Source organism: Catharus ustulatus, chromosome 1 (genome assembly GCF_009819885.2).
Source record: "Catharus ustulatus isolate bCatUst1 chromosome 1, bCatUst1.pri.v2, whole genome shotgun sequence".
In the NCBI taxonomy this organism is placed as follows: domain Eukaryota; kingdom Metazoa; phylum Chordata; class Aves; order Passeriformes; family Turdidae; genus Catharus; species Catharus ustulatus.
Window position 1 is genome coordinate 33,560,237 of NC_046221.1, and position 22,430 is coordinate 33,582,666.

The window sequence follows — 22,430 nt, forward strand, 5'->3', positions numbered from 1 at the left end:
GCAGGCATTTGAGACCACATATGTAGCTCCTCAAGTCAGAAAATTTCCCAAGAAGATGAAACAGCTAAACTTGCTCTGTCAGTGCAGGAAAGCACTGGATTCCCAACAGGCGCTTTGTCCCAGTGGAGATGTCACATGAACACTGGTAGCCACTGGTCACCACAGCTTGAGGTTCTAATGGAGCCCTGACATACACTCTTCTTTACAGGAATAGTTCTGTTTCTTCCTACCTGGACCAGAAATAATGTTGATTGTTTTGTGTTTCTGTTGTAAATGGAAGGCTGGAACTGTACGTGCCAGCCCTTGCTCTTTTCCTTGGGGATTCAGAAGCAAATAATTGACTGAAGAGTAAATTATCACACAGAGGTAAAGAAGGCAGTATTGAGGAAAAGTCTTCCTCGTCATCTAGGTCTGCAAAATATTTAATTTTGAGTAAAAGTCACTTGCCGTGTCACTTACTTAAAAAGTTTCAGTTGATTCCCTAATCAGTTCCTGTTTAATTACAATTAAATTTCTATTCCTAGGAGGCTGGCCTGAGTTTTAGCCTCTGCTGATGTCTCACTTTCAAAAAACAATTCTGAATCCAAGTCACAATCTCTCTTTTATAGCAGCTCTACTCCATTCAGCTCTGGTAGATAGAGTTGTTCATCTTCCTTTTCAAATGTAACTTTGTTAGTAAAGTACTTATTCTACTGCAAGATCACATACTGTTCTGGCATACTCTGATCCTGTCTGATGTTACCTATATTATAACTACAGGGGAAAAGAAGGAATGAGCATGAAGGACAGGCTTAAATTCTGTGATGAAAATACTGATCAGTCTTCTACCATAGAATGGATCACAGAAAAAATGGAATATGAAGGACCCACTGAAAATACATCATGTATTTAGTTACACTGAAATAAAAACCAAAACGAAACCAAGCAGGGGAGGGAGGGAAAGGTCAGGAGAATACAGGACAGGAATATACTTTTTGCTAACATGGACATGTATGAGAATCTAGCTACAGTCCACATTGTGATTTCAGTTCCTGAGAGATGCACTAGACTTGATGCACACATTCAAGACATTTGCATTATTCCAGCAGAACTTTTTTATTCCTGTTATCTTAAGATGTTCTGACAATTAAACCTAGAATAAAAATGGCAGTTGCTGACATAAATACCTATTTTTCAAAAGTTTAATTGATTTTTAATTGAAAACTACAAACTGCCTTCACCATTTTCCCCATAACTTCTCTGTCTTCATTGCTCTCTACAATGATTTCACCATAGTTTCCTGGACCATAAAGACAATAATTATTTTATATTCTATTTTAGCTTTCACTAGTTATTAGCAAGACTCTGAGGTTCATCTGGGTCTTTGGGAGGATCTCTTAAATGGAAGATACTTCTGGAGATGGCCTAAAGGATAAGCTAACGTGACATAATTACACATTCTTCAAATATGCCTTATAGAGGTTTTTCGAGAAACATTAATACACTGGTTTAATACAGTGTTAGCTTTAATGAAGTAGTAAGTATAGAGTAGTCACAATTTTGATAAAAAATACACTTTGGGGAGAAAGATAGGCCCAGATCAGGCCCATTCCCTGAAGTGAAAGGGTATAAACAACTGATAAGGGATCAGGAAGAGGGAAAAATAGGAGTGGCAGTAAGGCAAGTATGAAGTTGCATGTATTCCTATCTGCATATACAGATTATAGGATTAACTGGTTAAGCGAGGAGGCAGAAGCTGCTAATCGCAGAGCATATTAATTAGTGTGCTGTTCTCTAGCCATTACCATTTAGCAGTTTAAACACATTAGGAGAGGAAATTCTTAATACATGTTTGAAAAGGACAGAGCAATAGCAATGCAAATTAAATTAGAAAGGACTGTCCACAGATAGTGAAAGAATGAAATAACATTGCAGCAGCAATCTAATTATGGGTTTTTTGTTTGTTTTTTTCACTTTGACAAATAATACACTATACTGTAACATACCTGCAATCCTGGGCTTTTCTCTACCCCTTGAAATGATACCAAGAATATTATTACCTACAAATATAAGGACTATAGAAATACCTTTAAGGTTTGATTTTCATATGTCACTGAAGAGAAACATGATGCTTGATATTGTTTTGTCATACAGTTTTCACCACAGATCTCGGATTCATCAGCTGACACAGCACCTGCCAAGAGTTTTGTCTGTATACCTGTAGGTCTAGGCCACTAACCACTCTGCTGTATTAATATCCCTTTCTCTAGAACAGCATCGCATTGAAATGCTGATTTTTCCCGCATAAACCTGTGCAGAATAAGGAGGTTGGAAAGCAGGGAGAAGCCATGACGCACGTTTGAAGGGAGGGGGGCGATGCACGCTGAAGGGATTGAGATAAGGTGACCAACAGGTACTTCTGAGTGCTATCAACTCTGCAGCTGTTGAGCGTGCTCTTTACTTTGCCCTTATGTTCACCTTTCCTTAACTGATACCAGCTTCCTTCAAACAGCTCTGTGCAGGAAGAGCCTGGGTCTAGCACAGTCTTGCACTCACCATGAATTTTATTGAGGCAATTATCGAGGGGGGGTTTGTATACCACCCCAGCCATGCACAATCACAGAATTGTTAGGGGTGGAAGGGACCTCTGGAGATCCCCCAGTCCAACCCCATCCCAAGGCAGGGTCACCTAGAGCAGGTGACATGTCCAGCTGGGTTTTGAATGTCTCCAGAGAGGGAGACTCCATGGCCTCCCTGGCCAGCCTGTTCCAGCGCTCTGCCACCCTCAACGCCAGGAATTTCTTCCTCATGTTGGGGTGGAACTTCTCGTGTTTCCGTTCACGGCCTTTGCTCGCCGTCCTGTCGCGGGGCACCACCCAAAAGTCTGGCACCATCCTGTTGGCACTCGCCTTTGCGATATTCAAATGCATCGATGAGACCCTCTGAGTCTTCTCTAGCCTGACCATGGCCAGCCCCGCTCCGCTGCCCAGAGCACAAGGGATGAGGACAGATTCCCCGCGGGGCGCGGGGCCTGCCCCCTCCCGCCGCTGGGGGGCGGCCGCGGCGCCGGGCGGGCGGGAGGGGCGCGCGCTGCGGCGAGGGCGGGGCGGGGGCGGGGCTCCGGGCGCGCGGCGCGGGCGGAAGCGGCGCGCGGGTGCGGGCGCGGGCCGGGAGGAGGCGGCGGAGGCGGCGAGCGGAGGTAGCGCGGGGCGGCCGGCGGGGGGCGCTGTGCGGGGGCGCCCCGGCCCGGCCCGGCCCCGGCAGAACCCCAGAACCGCCTCCTGGGCCGGGGCGGTGGGAGCGTGAGGGGGCCCGTCCGTCCCGCTGTCCGTCCGTGTTTTCACCGGGGAAGGGCTGGGGGTGGCTGCACGCTCGGGCGGCACCGGGATGGCGCAGGGTGGCTGCGGCTCTCCCGCACGCGCGGGTGCGCACCGCGCCTGAGCGCCCGCCTTGGTCCGCCCCTCCTGCGGGAGCTGCGGGACGGGCTCGCCTTCCCTGGGGCTTCCTTCCCGACGGGTCCCGGGAGCTGCGGGACGGGCTTGCCTTCCCTGGGGCTTCCTTCCCGACGGGTCCCGGGAGCTGCGGGACGGGCTCGCCTTCCCTGGGGCTTCCTTCCCGGCGGGTCCCGCTGAGGCCGGGATCCGTGTGCCCGGGATGTGATGCAGTGTCCTTGGGTGGGCAGGAAGCGGTAGAGCAAACGAGGGTTTTCTGGTTTTCCTTCGTCGTTAGCGGTGGTCTTCCAGTGTAAAGCTGTGACTGCAGTGACTCTGCAAGATCGATGTCTTCTGCTGTAAGGACATAACTTCAAAAGAGGTAAAGTATGATTAGGGTGGTGTGATAGAGCTTACAGGAAGGGGTAAAGAAAAAAGAAATCTTATTCAGGCAAAGGCAGGATCCTTAACAATGTCAGGTTAAGCGATCCTCGGGCGCTAACAAGTCTGCATTAAAAAACCCAAAACAAATGGGTAAATATTTCACTGACATTGATACTGTTGAAGAAATAGGAAAAAGTAATGCTGAATGAAGTCTGCAAGATTTGAAACACTCAGTTTTAGGAGATTATTATATATGGGATTTCCTGACGGCAAGAGTTGCAGAGTAATGCTTCCTTCATAGAATATAATAAAGTTGCTTTTATTTGTAGCATCTGATGATGTTTTGACTGCACTTATCTTTGATTAAGTTTATTTTGGTAAATATGTATAACGTACTATTATCTCTACCTTATTTCAGTAGCTCTGTTCATCATTAATTATTAATAAACTCTCTCCTCGGTTCCCTAACCTAACATGGTAGCATCCTGTAAATTCTCTTTTATGTCTCTTGTCATCTAAAAGATACTGACAGCTAGAGTGGAGTGTAATTTCTGTGTTTGTGTGCCACAAAACAAGCAGAGAGAATTTTTGTTCTATGCTATGACATGATGTGGAGTTTCCTTAGAACAGTGCAGATTGGGTTAACTAGTTCTTTTTGGTTGCTGTTTTGGGGTTTTTTGTTGTTGTTTTGCCCCCTCAGTGGATGAACTGGAGGTAGATGGGTGTGTTTTTTCACTGTGAAAAGCGATCTTTGTAGGAATTGCAACTTTTTATTTTAAGAGAATATGAACATGATGTACATCCTAGTGTGCATGTGATATGTCCTAACTGTAACGTAGTGTTAATTTTGGAGCGAATGTAATGAATTGCTGTTTTACTCTCATGGGAATATCGGATAAAGGAGACAATATGAGGGTAATATTGTATTGTGAGTAGCATCTTCTGGTAGTGTCACAAGCAGCGTGATTGCAGTTTTAGACCAAATGTAGAAATTCACTGTTATCTTAGTTCCCGTTTTGACTGCAGATACCCATGAGTATAAAGCCTCAGTTATTCTGGCCTCTTTTTCTTATTTTAGGTGTTTAAATATATAACTGTTTAATAGGTACTTGAGAACTCCAGAGAATTTAGCAATTATGCTGAATTCCTTTGGTGTAGTAGATAGGTCTCTTTCCTAAAGTTTTTACAGTTGCAGATAAAGGTATTTCCTTCCCCCACCCCTTTTTTTTCTTTTGAAAGCTTTTGTAGTATCTGATTTTAGAGACTCCTTTTTGGCTGTTATCTCCTTGAAGGAGGCATTGGTATCAGCTACTCACAAACTGTGAAGTATCTTGGGGATTGGATGTCATTTAGCTGCTAAAAGTAAGATATTTTCCCTGGAGTTCGTGATCACTTGTACCTTTTTTGAGAATAGTAAAGGGGACTAGTTCTTGCATCTTGCCTAAACTGTAAGTAGGATAAATGCATGCTGTCAGCTAAAACTGTCAGCTGTGTAGTCAATGTATCTGAAGACTAGTGTGTGTAAAAAATAACCATTTTCTAGTAGCTGTCAAAAATCTGTGAGGCTCAGTCACTCAAATGAATCTGTTTTTCCTGGTACAAGTTTACAGCTAAAATGTACTTTATATGCTCTTTTTTTTCTTAACAACCTCTTTCACCTGTGATTGATAATCTGTGCCATTTTGTGAGCTGGGTTTTCTCAGCTGAGCATTATGAATAACAGCCTCTTATATTTTCTTCCATGGTTTACAAAAAATGTTACAAACTTTACACAAAACAGATATATTAGCATTTGCCTATGTAATTTAGAAGATTAATTTTGGATTGCTCAGAACTGAATGGGTACTTTGCCCATGTAAAATAGGGTCTGAACTGGAGGCCTAGACAAGGGAATGCAAAACTTATTCCATTGAAATTGGTTTCTTCAGTAATACTAAAGAAATAGGAGGCTACCATGATATAAATAATCCATTTCTGGGTACTTTTTCTTTAATGTTAAGAATAAAGTATTTTGCAGTGCGCACTACTGTGGTGTTACAGTTAACTAATGTCTGTCATAATCCATTATTATGCTACATTGAGCTGACAAGTCAATCTAGAAATGAGATTGTAGAAGAAAAGATGTAGAAGAAAAGAAATAACGTGTCTTTAATATTTCCTCCAGTGTTATTTTTCTGAAATCTTCATCTGGTTCAGCCTGCTGGGAAGGGGCATGAATCCAAAGCCTCGTCTGTATTGCAGTTTTGCCATAGAAACATAATTTTGGTGGACAAATTCATACTCAGTTTGAATTGTACAGGTCTCTTGAAAGAAAACCAGACAAGTTAAATTATTCCTCTCTCCCCAGTGGAACAAGTCCTTTTTTGTTGCTGTTCTACAGGAATAGTGTTTGTGTGGTGCACTGTGTACATGTGTGAGCAGTGGCAATCTCTCCTGCATTGCAGCTGTCACTTAGTTAGTTGTCTACCCCCTCCATTCATAATTCTCTTTAATGACTGCTGCCTTCCTTTTAGCTCTCCTTAAAACATTCAGTGAAAGTCCCTCTCTTACCAGTCACCTACATGCATCATCTTGTAGGCTTGGCTCTCTGTAAAACTAGTCAAAATTAGCTAAACATTATCGTCTCAGGAGGAGGCTTTGGAGTCTCAGGGGCTTTGGAAAGAGTGATACAAAGGGAGTGCTGTGGGGGTACTTGTCATAGCCTGCAATTAATAAATTGTGGCAGTGTTACGGGGAAATTAGAAGCCAAGAAAGTGCCTTGTGCTCTTTCATAAGCGACTCTTACCAAGGAGCAAGGGTCCTACAGTGACATGAATGGTAGCAATAAAGCATGAAGAGAAAATAGAGAAAATAGTCTCAGGGAAAATGAACCTGAGATTTTTTTTTTTTTAAATATTTCTTCACTATTATTATTTTTAAGACTCTGATACAGAGATGTAGAAATGTTTTGGGGCCTAGATGGACCCAGTGGGAGGAGGGAAAGTTCAGCAAGTGTAACATACTGTCCCTATTGATATACTGCCCTATTGATATCTGCTTGCTTTAATTTTCTTCACAAGTCTTGCCAAGCCATTTCCCCTCTCAAAATCTTGAATCTTGGCTGACTGCCCACAGGCAAGGAACAAAGAATTTCTGTTTTTAAATGGTTGGTTTATTTTAAAAGCATTCATTGGCAGTAGTAGGCAAAATAAAGGGGGAAGGTGCCGAAAAAAAAGATACTCTAAGGTACTTGAGGAGACTTCTTAGACACAATGCAAAATGAAAATAATTCTTGGTAGAAAATGTAAAACAAAACCAATTAAAATAGGAATGCATGCATTTAAATAGAAACAGCTCTCTAGTATTTGTAAAATACTGACAAAAGGTGGTCTAGTGTTTGGGCTCTCAGATAATTTTATACCAGAACCACAATAAGCTTACTGTGTGGGTTTTCCAGTCGAAAGCAATATGTTTGTGCTCTCAACTTGAAGTTCATCTACGAGACAAATTGGTGCTGTTCTTAGAAGCCTGTAGGAGGTAAAACCTTTCCTGGTTTAAGATATGTTTGAGGTAGTCCCAGCAGTCAGCAGCACTGTGTCTGCTTGATGAGCTGCATGTTTTGTTGGCCCATATATCCTTTGGCTGCATTGAGAGACAGAACTCTTGGGAGCACACATGATTTTGTTCTTCCTTTGTAGAAGCATAGGTATTTTTGGTAGTTACCCATTTTTGATATTCTCTTAAGCCTCGTGTTTCTTTCACTTGGAATACCCATTAAAGATGTTCCCCAAAAGGCAGCTAGTAAGGCAAAAGGATTTTTTTTCTTTTTTTCTTTTTTTTTAGTGTGCCAAGGTAATTGCAAGTCTTGGGCACGTGGAAGCAGGGAATGAACACATGGTGTAGAAGAAGGTATAAACATAGATGTCCTGGAAAAGACGCAAAGGCAGACTCCTTTGGCAACATGCTCTGAAAGTGGTACAGAACTGCTAAAATCTGCAGCCCAGCAGCCTTTCTAGTGATATGGCAACCTTTTTTTTAACCCAGAAGTATGCCTTCTTACCTGTTCTTAGGATAGCAGCATGTTTTATAGTACTGATATTTTCACTTGAGTCTAGCAGTTATTAATATAAACAGTCTCTTCTGTCTACTCATCTCTGATGCTTTCTGGAATGACCCTTGAGTTTCATCAGCATGTTTTAGTGGGCTCTGCTGAGGTTTTGTCAGTACAGTATTCTCTTTTTCCTCTCTGCTGCAGTGTTTTTCTGTTGACCAAATTTTGCAGCAGCAATAATAGGAATACTTGCAGTGCTGAGAATAAATTTTATCAAAAGACAGCTAAATGTGGTTTCACTTGTCTGTGAACTGGCATTGCTATTATAGGTTGGTTCTGAGTAGAATATCCTGCTCTTTTATGGTACTTTGCAGCTGAGTGAACCTGATTAATGAACCTGGGAACCAAAGGACAGCATTGGTCTGCAATAGTCACCAGTGTGGATGTGCCAGTACAGTACAGTAGTTCCATTGGCATCTTCTCAAGAACTTGTGTACTCATAAACATATGAGGAATGTGGTTCTTACTTATGCACCAGTTTTAATCAGGCCTCTGTGTAAACACTTCACTTCTTTGGGCACCCGCTTGCCAGCTGCACCTCATGTGGATTTTTCACTGCTGCCAAACCAATAGCAATCTTAGACTTCAAATTACCAGAATACAAACATCATTTTTGGCATTCCAGAAAGTCTCAGCATGTGAGCTCCTGGGCTTCTAGGTGCTTATTTCATTGCCTCAGCCTTCTAAAATTTGTTGGCTAGTGAATATGTTCTGTGCTGTTTTGATGTGTATCAGTCATTCTTTAGACTTCCATTTTCACTGCTTCACGGAAATGACTGAAGGTTTTCCAGATAACACAGAACCAGCCTGTTTGCTCTCAGAGTGGTCAGCACAACTGATTCCTGTCAGCTGAGTGGTGCTCAAAGTTTTCTGTTGCAAAATTAGAAAACAAAATACTTTGGAGGTCACAGAGGTAAAAGGGCCAGAGGGTGCACTCTGTAAATGGATGCAAAAAAGGGAAAATAATAGAGTGGAGCTTGATGCTAGTGTAGAAATTTTTTTCCTAGTATTATGTAATGCCCAGTGGTTCTTGTCTTTCTGCAATGTTTGTTGGTTATTGCAATGAGGTATCACTCTGCATATTTACAGGCAGTTTGTTTACTGGTGCAGTATCCTCTCTGTATTGAGGGATGTTTGCTGCCATGAATTTAATAGTAATTTCTTGTACAGATGTAATTTTAAATCGTTAATGATGTCACAATTTTTGGTGCTCCCACTGAGAAGGTAATAATTTTGTACTGTCCAATTGTTTTATAGTAATTATTAATGTCAGCTTTTATTTGTACTGTCCTGTCTGCTGTCTGTATTACAAGTTTTTTTCCCACTTCCTCTTTAATTGGATGCATGCTTCTATGACTGTATGTGGTTTTTTTAAAACTCTGTCTTAATAAATCACTTCTTTTTATGCAGTTAATATTTGGTTGCAATGCCAGACCTGCTCTTGAATGCACCATGTCGTGTTGTTGTTGATCATAATTTTAAAGTGAGAAACAGATAAATATTGTGGTAATAAGTAATAGATTGAGCAAAATTCCCACATTTCAAAGCTTACTTTCCTAATATATGAGTGCATTAGAGACCTGTCTGTAGAGACCTAGTTCTCTAGGGAATCACTGAGGAACTACTGCCTTAGTGTTTGAGATTCTATCTTTCAAAATATATGGCCTAGGAGGTGACTTTATTGGACTGTATGTTAACAATATTATTTTCACTGCATTTTTCTTGGCTTTATTCTTAGAAGTATTTTTCATCTTTGAATCAAAGGGGTTTCTCTCAGGCTTTAGTTTTCTATATTCTTTGCATCTGCAAAGTGCTTATTAATGACTACCAAAAATACCTGATGGACCTGCTGCTTTCTTTTTCTCTTACAAATAATTACCGTCATCTGTCCTATACATTTTTTTCAAACTGGAAGGTACACTAATCATCTCTGCAAGACAGGTTTAAATTTGCCCTAAAACCATTTCCAGTGGTTTAGGAAGGCTGGAGTCTCTTGGCAGGTTAGAAAAATGATGATGAGTATGTCCCAGTCTTTCATAAGCTGATTGACTGGCAAAAGTGGCAGTGCTGTAAGGTGCAATAAATTTTTAAGGATTTAAGTACAGTAAATTCACGAATACAAGCCGCACTGAGTATAAGCCGCATCTCTGGGTGTTGGCAAATATTTCGTTTTTTGTCCATAAATAAGCTGCACCTGAATATAAGCCGCTCTGTCGTTCGCAATGAGGACCCGCGTGCAACAAAGTTGCCAAATACCAACAGAACCACGGCATGGCGGAGGGTTTACTGGCTCAACTAAGGCTGTGCAGGCTCGGCCCGCTAGGGGCTGCTGACGGGGCCGGGTGGCCCAGCCCGGCGCTGCCGCTCGGGGCTGGCCGCCGCCTCTGGGTTCGCTCACCCCGGCCCCGCTCCGGCCACGGCGCCGGCCGGGCACGGAGCACCCCCTGCTCCCGCCACGGCGGCGGAGGGTGGGGGCAGAGCCCCCCCCCCCCCACCCCGAGCCACGGCAATGGCGGCGCGGGGCCCCCGTCAGCTCCCCGAGCCGCGGCAATGGCGGCGAGGGGTCCCCCCCTCCTCCCCGAGCCGCGGCAATGGCGGTGCGGGTCCCACCATCTCTCCCCCGGCTGCGGCAGAGGAGGGAAGAAGAGAGCTCTCCCGCCTCTCTCCCCGCCCCCCGTGCTGCCTGCAGGGAGCCAGGGCAACAGAGTAACACTTTGTAACAATCGCGAAATGCCAGCTTTTACTGGCAGGTGCTTGGCTCAGCGCCCTGGCTGGCACGTCTGGGGTTGTAAATGTCAGAAAATTATTCACAGATTAGCCGCCCCCGACTATTAGCCGCACTTCCAGGTTTCCACCAAAATTTTTGTCAAATTGCTGCGGCTTGTATTCGTGAAATTACTGTATGCACAGTTTTCCTGATAACCTGAGGAATGCATGAGGCATTCCTTTGCATTGTAGACCGTTTAGTTTTTGTATTGTATGTTAATATAATCTCTTGGTTTTCTGGGAGTGAGTAAAGCAGAATTTGAGAAAGACTGCAACAAAATTCAAGAAGGTTGTTTTGTAGGTATGGACTGGTTTCCATAGAGAAGGGCCAGTACTCAAACTGAAGTCTGATGCTAGTTAAGTAGTAGTTAAGTATAACTGCTTTATTATGGAACATTTTGTGTAGCTCTTTCTTTTACCTTTGCTTCTTTTGTTTTATGCAGTCAATAATATAATTTATATATGACTGATTTGAAATGCAGGTATACAGGATAGAGACATGATTTTATTTTGGAGGTGATGAGTGCCTTAGTTCATTGTTTTTGTTGCCAGATGGGTGTCAGTGTTGTGGTACTACTGGACAAAGTTGTATCCACATTGGTAGGTTTTGGCAGTATTTTCTTAGACTATCAGCAATGGCAACAGTGAAGAAAACCAAGCTCTTTATATATCTGTGAAATCTAGTGTCAGATCCTCATTCAGAAATTGGTCGTAGCTGCAGTTCTAATATTGCTCCTGGCTTGGGCTTGTAGCTTTCAGAATAATTTAAATACGCATGCTGATTTAAAATACTATGCTGATTTAAAGTACAGTAATTTCACAATTATAAGCCGCACCATTTTGACTAAAATTTTGGTCTGAACTCGAAGTGCGGTTTATATATGGACAAAGAACGAAAAGTTGCTGGAGGACAGGTGTCTGCTGAGAAAGGCAGGAACTTCTCTTTGAAATGGAGAATGTAAACCCCATCCCTCCAAATTATTATAATTTTGAAATCAAGGGGCTTTCAGGCAAAGATACGGGAATTAGGAATAACAGTTCTTTACTAGGGAAATTAAAATAGAAATACAGTACTACAAAGGAACAAACCCCAAACCCTGACAAAGTCAGAGTACAACCTGACACCCTGTCAGGCAGGGTGTTGGTAGCAGTCCCATTAAATGGTGGCTGCATCCTCCTGCAGTGACAGATGTGGTTCAGTTGGAGCAGTGCTCCTGCAGAAGGTGCAGTTTCCCTCTAAAGGTCCAGTGGTGATGTGCAGAAATCCAGTTTGCCTCTGGAGTCCAGTGGAGAAAGGGGCTCCCTTAGTGTCCCAAAACCTCTGCTTTTATCTTGGTAAGAAATGTTGGGGTCTTCGCCCTGGCTGGAGCAACTTCCAATGGGATGCAGTAATTTTATCAGTCACACAGTGGGACTCAATGGGCCATTAGCAGAAAATGACTCCCTGGAGGAAGGATGGGTTGTGAAAAGATAAAGAACAATGCCCCACCTGGTTTCAATGGATGGCCCATTAGCAGAATATCACCCGCAGAGATAAGGATCACTGCCCCCACCCTCAACAGATGGTTTGGGGTTTTGTTTTTTTTTTTTTCTTTCCTTCCTCAGATTTTCAAATTTGGTTCTGGTTGTACTCCTTCGTCTTCATGGTTGTCTTCCTTTTGTCTCAGGCTGTGTGATTAGAGATGGTAGAAATTGTAAGTCTAGCTTTGATGCGTCTTTTTTTCCTGTTCCTCTCTGCAATGCTTTGCCTTTGCAGCAAAAGTCCTTCAGCTGTGGTTGGGAGAGTGATATGCCAGCATTTCTATCCAGGATAAATCAGTGTGAAGAAGGAAGTCTCAGCTTCCTTTTTTTCCTGTTCAAGGGAGAATTTCCAACTTGGCATATTGTGTGCTTTGAGAGAATGAGGGAGAATAAAGATCACAAAAGGCAGTATACCCTCTTTCATGTGTGCTGTTACTTATGGGATACTACCTCGAAATTACTGGAAACAAAGGTCCATTCCAAGTCCAAGTTTTCTTGAAACTATAATGTTCTTGTAGAAAAGTGCTGATCCTTCAGGGCAACAAGAGATACAAGAATATTCCAGTCCATCTATCTTACTTTGCTGTTTCCTTCCTAATATGCGTGTCTGCTGTTCCAATACTCTTTTTTTCCTACTTTGTGTTATAAGTTTCCTTTTTAAAATTTTTTCTCTTTTTTTTTTTTTTACCCCAAGGATTTTGCAGGGAGTGTTTTATGAGTCACTAGACGTGCATGCACTTCGGGGGAAAAGAGGAGACCAAATCCCCAGAACTTTGAGATTACACTGGAATTCATGAAGCGGGAATGGCCTTTAAAAATTCATAGGTAAAGTGGCAAGTTCCCTTCATTTTGGTATACCTTGCTCCCATTTCCCTTGCCTCTAGTCAGTATGTGGGTGTTATGCAATTTCCCAGCAGGTTAAGTCCTTGATTTCCATTAGTTTCAGTAGTCAGCGTGTGCACTGTGAATCAGATATACATGGCGATGGCCCAGTCTGCAATTCCTGCTGCTGCTTGGCAGGAGTTTATTCAATCTGTTCCTCTTGGCTAGACCTCTTATCCTGGCTTGTGGTCTTGTTTACAGTGTGATGGCAGAGTTATTTCTACTCCGAAGGACTGTAGTGATATTGTCTAAATGCTTCAGGATGAGATATAGCTGGAGATCTGTGGAGAGCTGAACTAAATTTAAGTTTTGCAAGAGCTATCTGTTCTTTTCAGTATTTTTTCTTTTTCTTTTTAATAGAAGTAGAGACTTTTGGGAATGGGGTTTGAAACTTATGGTCTCTTCTTGGGAGATACTGTTTCGTCTTCTGAGCAGTCACATGAATACTGTTCTCCTCGACCTCCTAATGTTTTCCATCATATTTGGTACTGTTCAGAGATCATGTAGATGCATAATGATGTGGGTCCAGTTTATTCTTTAAAGTCTGAGTGCAGAGCCCTGGATTTGGCGAAGAGCTAGGGAAAAGAAGTTTTGGTTAGTATATGTTTAGGAAAGCTCTGTTTCAGGAAATCTTAAACCACATGATTCCAGATATTCATGCTGTGGAATGTAAGTTTTTATTGTTTTCCCTCTTATTTTATGTACTTAGGACAAATTAGTATCTTGAAACAGTTTTAGGGGGGATAATCAAATTCCTTGAGTAAAATACATTCTACTGCATTTACAGTGGGAGTTCAGATTGCTGTGTGTTGGATGTCTGTCTGTTTATGTACTGGCAGTGACTGCCACGGGGCATTTTACACACAACTGGCTGTTACTTTACAGCAACTGTGGTGTCCAAGTCCTAATGTCGCCCCTGCCTTGGGTTAATAATTTTCAGAATAATTTAGATATGCATGTTGATATAAGAGCACTTAAAAAATTTGCCACTTGAATCAGGCACACTGGCTCGCCTGTTGAGAGGATTATCTGAAGAGTGAAGGTGAAGGGTAAGGGACAAGCAGGGCTTGGTGCCCTGCTGGCAGTGGCACTTGTGTTGGCAGCAGACAGCGGGATATTGGCATCAGGCCCATGGAACTGGTCAGTGGAGGGGCTGGAAAGTGCCGTGGAGCCTGAGTCAGGCTTATCTGAGAGCTCTGCAGCACAATAAACTTGGTCTCAATATTCTGATACAGAGTGCCACTACAGAGTGTCTGGGTGTGCCTGAGTATGTGTGAGTGTGTCTGGGTGTGTGGAAGCACATAACTTTTGATATTTGGAGAATAAAAATCAATAAAAATAGGAAGAGGAAACCCTGTAAATAACAGATTAGAAGGAAATATAACTGAACTTCCAAGATTAAAAAACTTGTTTGCTAGATGATGCAATAATACTGTATTTGGAAATTGGTATTTGTTGTTGAGATCAACTGTAACAGTTTTGAATAACCAAGTGATACTTTACAAATTTCAGGAATCAAGACCAGCCAAAACATGAGAAGATATATTCAAGATGATCCAGCCAGAAGATTTTTCACTTCATAGAAATATTATTTTTGTTTAATATGTAATATAATTTGACAAAGCCAAATTCACTTACTTTTCTCAAGATTTGGACGTGCCTGTGGCCTGCAGCAGAAATGTTTCTAACATTTTCAAGAAAAAATATGTCCCAGAAACTGAGTATGTTTTTACTAGTCTTTGGAATCATTTGGGGTTTGATGTTGCTACGCTACACTTTTCAGTATCCAAGACGCCAAAGCAGTGCTGAGTTGCGTGGACAGATATTAGATCTCAGTAAAAGATATGTCAAAGCACTGGCAGAAGAAAATAAAAACCTAATGAATGGTGGTGGTGGAGCCTCCATGTCCGGATATGGTAAGAGGAAAAAAGCCATACTAGTTACTTGAATATATTCTCTTTCTGAAAACTGTAATTATATTTTTTTTCTTAAATAGTGTATACTCTTCAGCACAAAAAAGACATCTCTGTATTAAATGAATTGGTTTTAGTTTATTCAATGAAGTTGAAGATTAAGATGAGTTGCAAAAATGAAGATTCATATGTGAAATTTTTGCTTTCCAGGACTTTATTTTTAGATCTCTTCAGGTACATGAATACAGTTACTTACAGAAGTAGCAGCACATTGGTCTTTTTCTGACTCTTCAGCTACTGAGGAATCAGCACGTGCTTGATACAGGGACAAAGTTTTATATTAAGTCACTTCAACATTCCAGATTCTTCTAGTACCTCATTGTACCTTCTAGTACCTCTAGTACCTTCCTGCCTTTATTTCCTGAATTTTCTTCTCCTTAAAAAAGCAGTGAAAAAGCAACATACTAGTTGAGTTTGCAGTGTGGAGACTGCAAGGGACTTACGATTTTGGCAGAGTCTCCCCTTGTTCTAGAAGTAGCTGTAGGAGATAAGGTCCCTTGTCTTGAAAGCTGCAATACTTGGTGCATCCTGTCTCTAATGGGCCCATCTTGTGAATATGTGAACTTGATAATCTTCTGAAATACTGAAAATAATAAAAATGTTTATTTTAAGAAATAGTATCTCAAAAGATGTATAATAATGGACTTTGATCCCTTAAGATTTCCTTAAATGGCTCTGCCTGTTGTAGGATGTCCTTTATAGGCATTTGGTAAGAGTACAAGCAGCAAAAATTTGTCTGAAGTCTTTAAACTTTTAATCCTTTAATTCGTAAAATTAATTTTTATGACACTGAGTGACTCCCTTCTCTTCCCTGTTTTCTCCTCAAGCCTTTTTGTTTTGTCATCAAGGGCCTCCTTCCTTTACTGTGTAATTGTTTTTTCTGTCATTTAAAAAAATAAAAAAATCCTTGTGTACTGCAGCTTTCTCCTGCTTACAGTGTATTTCCAAATGAGACTTGTCTTCTGTGGTTTTGTCTGAAGTTTAATATAAACTTAAGTCATCTCTTGATCTACCTGCTGATCATCAGAATTAAAACTTGACAATTCCCTCCCTCAGATTGTTGAGCACAAAATGATACTACAGAGTACATGACTGTTATTGACAGCAGACCCTACTCTGCCTTGAATTGTTTAGCAATTTTTTTTCTTTTTCAAACTTAACATTACTAAACAAGAACTAGTTAGTTTTAGAGTGAGGTACTTCTTTTTTTGAAATTTAATTTACTACTTATTTTTAATTTTATCTGTTTTACTCCCTTTTTTTTTTTTCACTTTGATGCCTCTGATCTTTCTCCCCAAACTTTCTGCTTAGTTAAGAACTGATTAGAGGGCAGGGGGGAAGAGACAGAGTTTGTAGAAGTTGTAATGTGTAAGGGGAATCTTAACACCCTGTAAAACCTGGTAAGTTTGCTAAAGTTTTTCAAATCTGCAAGAAGATGGTGATTGGCAACAGCATAAATAGTTCTTTGTTGAAGGACGTTACTGGTTTTGTGTTCCAGAACATGAGAATTTTCTTACCGTCTTTTCTCTTATTTTTCAGTCAAAGATGTAAATAGATTTTTTTACCCTTGCTTTATAGCTTATGTAAGAAGCAATAAGATACCTCCTAATAACAGCTTTTCTATGGGCTAAATCTGTCATTTAGGGGAAAGCTATTAACTACCTTTTTATACTGGAGAGTATTTAGATATATTCTCTTGCATCCAAGGCTAAAAGGTGACATAGCTGAGTATTCAAATACTCCTCTTTGGATGAAATTTGAAACAATACCTTTGAATACCCACTTCTAATGTTCCAGCTAGTGTTTTTGTTCTTATACTCTATTTGGCTTCCTTCACAGTTCCCTGTTATGGTGGTATCTCCCTTCCCTAAAATAAGAAAGAAATGTTATTAAAGAAAAATCTAACAGCTGTTTAATTCTGTACTTCTGGACCTATTTGCACTCCTTTCCAAAAAGTGTGGTAGGGAGGAGAGCAAGTCTTAAGATGTGAATATGTTGAAATGGCAGTTCTTTTCTACTCAGAGTAAATAACAGTTTGTAATTTGTTTTTTTTTTCCCATTGTCTTCAGCTGATCTTAAGAGAACAATTGCTGTTCTTCTGGATGACATTTTACAACGCCTAGTGAAATTGGAAAACAAAGTTGATTACATCGTTGTGAATGGCTCAGCAACAAATACCACTAATGGAACTAATCATCAGGTGCCTGTGACTTCAAATAAACGTGGAAAGCCAGCAAGCAACATTAGATAGCAAACAGGACCGCTTTGTGTTGCTACATCATTGATGGGTAATATTTAAGATAAGCTTTTTGTCTCGGCTAGGGCAAAGCAGTAGTTGATTCTAAAACAAGCGTAAAACTATTGTATTCTACAATGTGCTTGGATCTATGTAGGCCTAACATGTGCTTAGGTTCTCAAAGCATTATTTCATTGCCTTTGAGCAGTGCTTCTGAAGTGATCTTTGTTGTCTCTAAAGATATTTTGATATGATTTGATGTAGTAGACCATTGGATAATAACAATACGTGGAAAGCAATGGGAATCTTATTGGTAGATTTCTAAATATATTTATTTAAGTATGAATATAACATATCTTTTGGATAGGTGGGCGGTATTGTAGCTTACTTGTTTTTTGTGATCTGCATTAAGCCAAGGTAACTGAGGAAAATGTGTTGCTAAACAGATGTTAGGAGATGTGTACACTTAAAATATTTTCTTACTTATTTACTAAAACAATATTAAATTGAGGATAGCATTGGTGGTAATATTTTAAAATTGTGACCCAAAGAATGTATTTATTTGCACTATCTGTCAGAATAGTTAAAGAGAATTTACTGTATATTTAAGAAAATTTATTATAATAGGAAAACTTAGGTAGTAACACTGTCCAGGTTTATCTTTATGCCAGAGATAGGGCAGTTAGATTATCAAAAGCAAATCATCATCTGATATATCTTAGATGATTATTTCTTAAAAAGATATTTAAGTGTATGTATTTTGTAATTGCAGATAAAATTATTTAAGTGATGGAAATAAGTTTTGGATATGTGAATACAGTTTATTTTTATTCATTGCTGTTTGTTTTTAACATTTTAATGCCTTGCAGTTTGTGTTTAGTATAGCACACCATCTCCCTGAATTGCTTTCTTGATCAGAAGGAAAAGCAATGAAGGGAATCAAAGGCATCTCTACATTTAACAGAGGTATATGTACTAAGGGTGTCTAATCATGGAATATTTGAGAGGTAAGGTAATGTTTGCCTTACGTCTAAGTCAGCCTTACAGCAAAGTGAGTTGCATGCAGTGTGGTGCACTGTATCTCAAATGTTACTGAAATTATATTAAAGTGCCACTGAACCTGTTTTTTTGAACTGTACTGAATGTTTAGGGGGGACAGGATGTTCAGGGACTTTTGCCAGAAGTGTCCTGTAAGTGAGGTTTTGGGGATGAGTAAAACCGGAGGCATTGGGTGATATACCAGGCAAAGTTATGTGTTTTTTTCCTTTCTTCTGTTTCCCTGCTGACATTCTCAATGGTTATAAAGGAAAATACAATTGCAATCTTAGTTAGTACTTAGTATCCAGTTGATTTTTTTTTTGTCACATTGTGTGTAAACATGTACTCACTTCAAAGCAGAAAGAGAAAAATAAATTTCTAATTGTACTTGTAAATGTTTCTGGTGTTTTGTTTGTTTGTTGGGGTTTTTTTGTAATTAAATGGTCTTGTCATTCTTGCTACATATGCTCTATCAGTTTCTGGATTGCAAAATTGTACATTTCTGAGTTCTAGTAGTACTCTTTCTGGCATTCTTCCTTCTTAGTCATTGAGTTCTTCTGCTTTTGAAATTCTAATGCCCTGAAACTTTCCTCTGGTTAGGGGTGAGGGGAGGAAGAAATGAAAATAAAAGAACTGATTTAGATCCGTAATGGCAAAGGATAAAGGGGAGGTCTCGGCTAAATTTCCTATTAAGAGTAGCAAGAGAACATCTTCATACTGTAGCCTGCAGCCTCCTATAGAGGACATATGAGAGGTGTGCTAGCCCAGCAAAGGTAGGAGGTTGTGTAAGGAGCCCAAGGGCTTGTGAAGAAGAAGGAAGAGAAAGCCTGCAACTTACCCCAGGTCCAAAATGCTTGATAGTATCACAGCGTGTTTTCTCTTTCTGAGGAATACTTAAGTAGTATTTCTGCTGTGCTGCAATTTTTATGATGCAGCTGTGTATTTCCCATTACAGATGACATTACAAAAGCCCCCAAAAGTGACTTCATTCAAGTTTAGTGTATGAAATCTCCTTATGATTGGTTGGTTCTTAGACTGGATGGGGTTTGGGGTATTATTTCCTTTACTTCTCCTTCTGTTCTTTGGTAGGCAGGAGGACATATAACCTATTTTATATAAAGAACTGCTAATTTGAGGGATGGGGGATTGTTTTGGTTTTGTTCTTGAAATCTTTCAGTAAATTAGGGGACTTGAATTTTCCCAGCTGTAATTTGCCTCATGAGTGTTTATCAGCTGATTTTACTAGGTAATTGGCAGTACTTCTATGCCTCTGAGTGATTGCTTAATGTAGGTAGCAAAAAATGTTCAAAATCCACTTCCAAACAAAAGTTCTAATGAATTAAAATGGAACGATAAGAATATATATTGTTTGCTGTCTAAATAGACAGAACCAGCAGAGGTCTCAATACAGCTGTCAAGTTCTACAACTATATACCTGGCAGGCAAAAAATCTTGGAGAAATTGTATTTATTCTCTTGTCCTTTCTGTTGCTTTTCTCATCTAAATAATTAGTTTTTAATCTCTGCATAGTAATCTTAACCTAATGAAGATATCCAAACCTTTTCTCACAATTGTATGTGAAGAAGAAGTGCTGAGGGATTCCACATTAAAGAACTTTTGAGATGAATGGATGGACAGATGGACAGACACTCCTCTGAAACACACTGAGACAGCTCTTAACAAGCTGCCTATGCACTGTTAAGGTGGCAGAAGTTTGCTGATCTGTTTTAAATGAAATAATTTTAAAAATACAGCAACGGGTCCAGGATATACAGGTTCTTGTGTTTAGTGTGGTGAAACATCAGTATCCTTGGCACCCAGTATTATGCATCACGAAGTGAAGAGTTGTCTGTTTTTCCAAGTAACTACTAAATCAATGACGCAATCATTTAACAAAGCTAACTAGATAGTTCTAAATTCTAATTGAAAATATTTGCTAATGCAGAGGTTTCCAAACCTCATCATGTTTGTTATGTGTGCTAGTTGCTTTAGCAATCAAGCACCTCCTGTGCAGGAACATGTTCTGGAGGTATTTGCTGCTCTCACGACCTTTGTTCATGGGAATGCAGCATTAGAGTAAATTTAGGAACCTCTACCAAGAAGTAATTTAGAAAAATTATTGCATAAAATTTAACATCCCAGTTTATTACGTTTTCTTGAAAACTTTTTAATTCTGAAAAATGCGCTAATTGAATGAGCTGAATGTCTAAAACATTCTTACATAAAATTGGTGTGATATTTTTAAAGCTGATATAGAATGTCAATTAACAATCCAAATATGACCCTCCTTACCTAACGATTGTGCTCTTTCATTGTTCTGTACTTTACAAAACAGAGAGTCTGCCATCTTTGGGGTTCAATTTAGTGTATCTGATAGCATGCCACATTCAAAGGCAAGAGCAAAATGGGAGACTTCCCTTTATAGCAGCCAAAAAAAGTAAATTAGACTTCTGCTATATTTTTCATTTAGAAAAAGACTGGTACTGCATGGGTATTTCACTAATCTCTGTTAGGAATGATGCACATAGGCATTTGAAAATATCCTTTAGGTATTAAAATGAAGCCAACTTTTTTTAAAAAATCACATTACATACATTCATGGAATCACATCTCTTAAGCACCAGTGGCGTCACATGCTACTGCTACCTCTAAGTGATCTTAATTACTACAAGTTTCCTAACTGTGTTTGTCAGTACCTCCAGCAAAAGCCTTTCATTATTAGTTGATCCTTGCACATAAACTTCCATTCCATATTCCCTGTGGCATTCATCAGCTTACTTTGTCAGTTGGTGTCTAATTGGGTTCTGTTTTTCTGATAGCAAAACTGAAGAAAAACATGTTGACATTTTTTAAATACTGTAAACTAGGTTTAGTAATACATAAACTGATTTTTACTGTAGCATAGTATATGGTCATGGTTAGAAGTTTATAAAAGTGAGTACTGCTTGGATTTACTTTTAACTATATCGAGATATTGATAACACACGTGGAGAGTGGGAGCAATTTGACAGAAACTGTTTCTGTTATGGTTTATGCCACTTAAATTCTTCTCATTTTCAGAAGAGCTAATTAGACAGTCATTTACCAGATCCATAGAAATAGAATGACTGACTACTGCTTCAAAATGATGACTTGAGGTCTGAAATATTAAAGCAAGTTTTTCCTAACTCTTTGTGTTAGTGAAGTGGCTATCTTCAATTTATAGATGTTTCTCTCAGAATAATTTTAAGCACTTGTCAAACTTGTAAGGGTTTTAAAAAATTTAAAGGGTCACACATTTTATTGTTAACAGAGGGTGTTGAGGGAGACTGTCAACACCCTGTGAAGCATTAAGCTGTTGTCTTTGATGTGTAGGCAGCACCTTAGGTCTCACAGAGCTGTACTGTAAGTATGTGTCCATATGTTCAACCCACTTTGATGTGTTCAGGGATCTTGGGCCAGCAGTATCCGTATGCTACATCACAACTACAGGAGGGAAAACATGCCATCTGGATTCCCATTCCTTTTACTTACCTTGTGTCATGGCTTCATGGCTTCTTCATGGTACATGGTAGCAGAAAGCCTTTTTTTTTTTTTTTTCTTCCCTGCTATTCAAAATTATTTGACGGTTTACAAAAAAAGACCTGTTTTGAGCAGTCTTTAACGAATTTTATTTTGGAGGTCTATTAACAATCTCCTAGAAGGGATGAGAGACAGGAATGAGTTTTCTAAACCAAAAATGTATTTCAATACTCATGCTATGACAGTAAAAAGAGAGTGTTTGAGATACCTTTATTAGCTAAAAACTCAGTTTCTGAGTTTTACAAAGTACCTTTTGTGTCTGTTCCCAAGTAGGTCTACTGATCCAGATTTGGATCTCAGGAGTTCTTGGGCTGGAGTCTTACTAGAACTGGATGCTAATAAACTGTCTGTATTAAAGAAAAATCAAGCAGCTGTTCAATTCTGTACTTCTAGACCCATTTGCACTCCTTTCCAAAAAGTGTTGCTAAACACTTGCTCTGATCAAATCCAGGAAAAAAATCCTCAATTTTTTTGATGGGAAGTGGTTCATAGGACAGATGCCTCTCACTTGATTTCCTACTCTCAGTAAGTTCTCACTGGCTGTTCATTCATAAACACTGACATGAGTG

The 22,430-nt window shown here is 40.0% G+C and overlaps 1 protein-coding gene across 4 annotated transcripts; it reads left to right on the forward strand.

Annotated features, from left to right (window-relative positions):
- The first annotated feature begins 3,128 nt into the window (after nt 1–3,128).
- CCDC126 (coiled-coil domain containing 126) lies at nt 3,129–18,695 on the forward strand. 4 transcript variants are annotated; one of them, XR_006163049.1, is made up of 4 exons: nt 3,129–3,178; nt 3,709–3,792; nt 12,866–12,996; nt 14,566–14,592. XR_006163049.1 is itself a non-coding variant. In XM_033071397.2 (3 exons), the coding sequence occupies exons 2-3, from the start codon at nt 14,732–14,734 to the stop codon at nt 17,275–17,277; spliced, it is 420 nt and encodes a 139-aa protein (XP_032927288.1). In that variant the 5' UTR covers nt 3,384–3,792; nt 14,566–14,731; the 3' UTR covers nt 17,278–18,695. The 4 variants fall into 4 exon arrangements, 1 of the variants encoding a protein (XP_032927288.1); XR_006163050.1 differs by lacking the exon at nt 3,129–3,178 and adding an exon at nt 3,287–3,305; XR_006163048.1 differs by lacking the exon at nt 3,129–3,178 and having other exon boundaries at nt 3,368–3,792.
- The last annotated feature ends 3,735 nt before the right edge of the window (nt 18,696–22,430 follow it).

What these genes read in the sequence shown, in the direction of transcription:
- CCDC126 (XM_033071397.2), top strand. Translation starts at nt 14,732, where the DNA reads ATGTTTCTAACATTTTCAAGAAAAAATATGTCCCAGAAACTGAGTATG. An exon ending in AGCCTCCATGTCCGGATATG is followed by an intron (nt 14,970 to 17,095) that starts GTAAGAGGAAAA and finishes CATTGTCTTCAG; the next exon opens with CTGATCTTAAGAGAACAATT.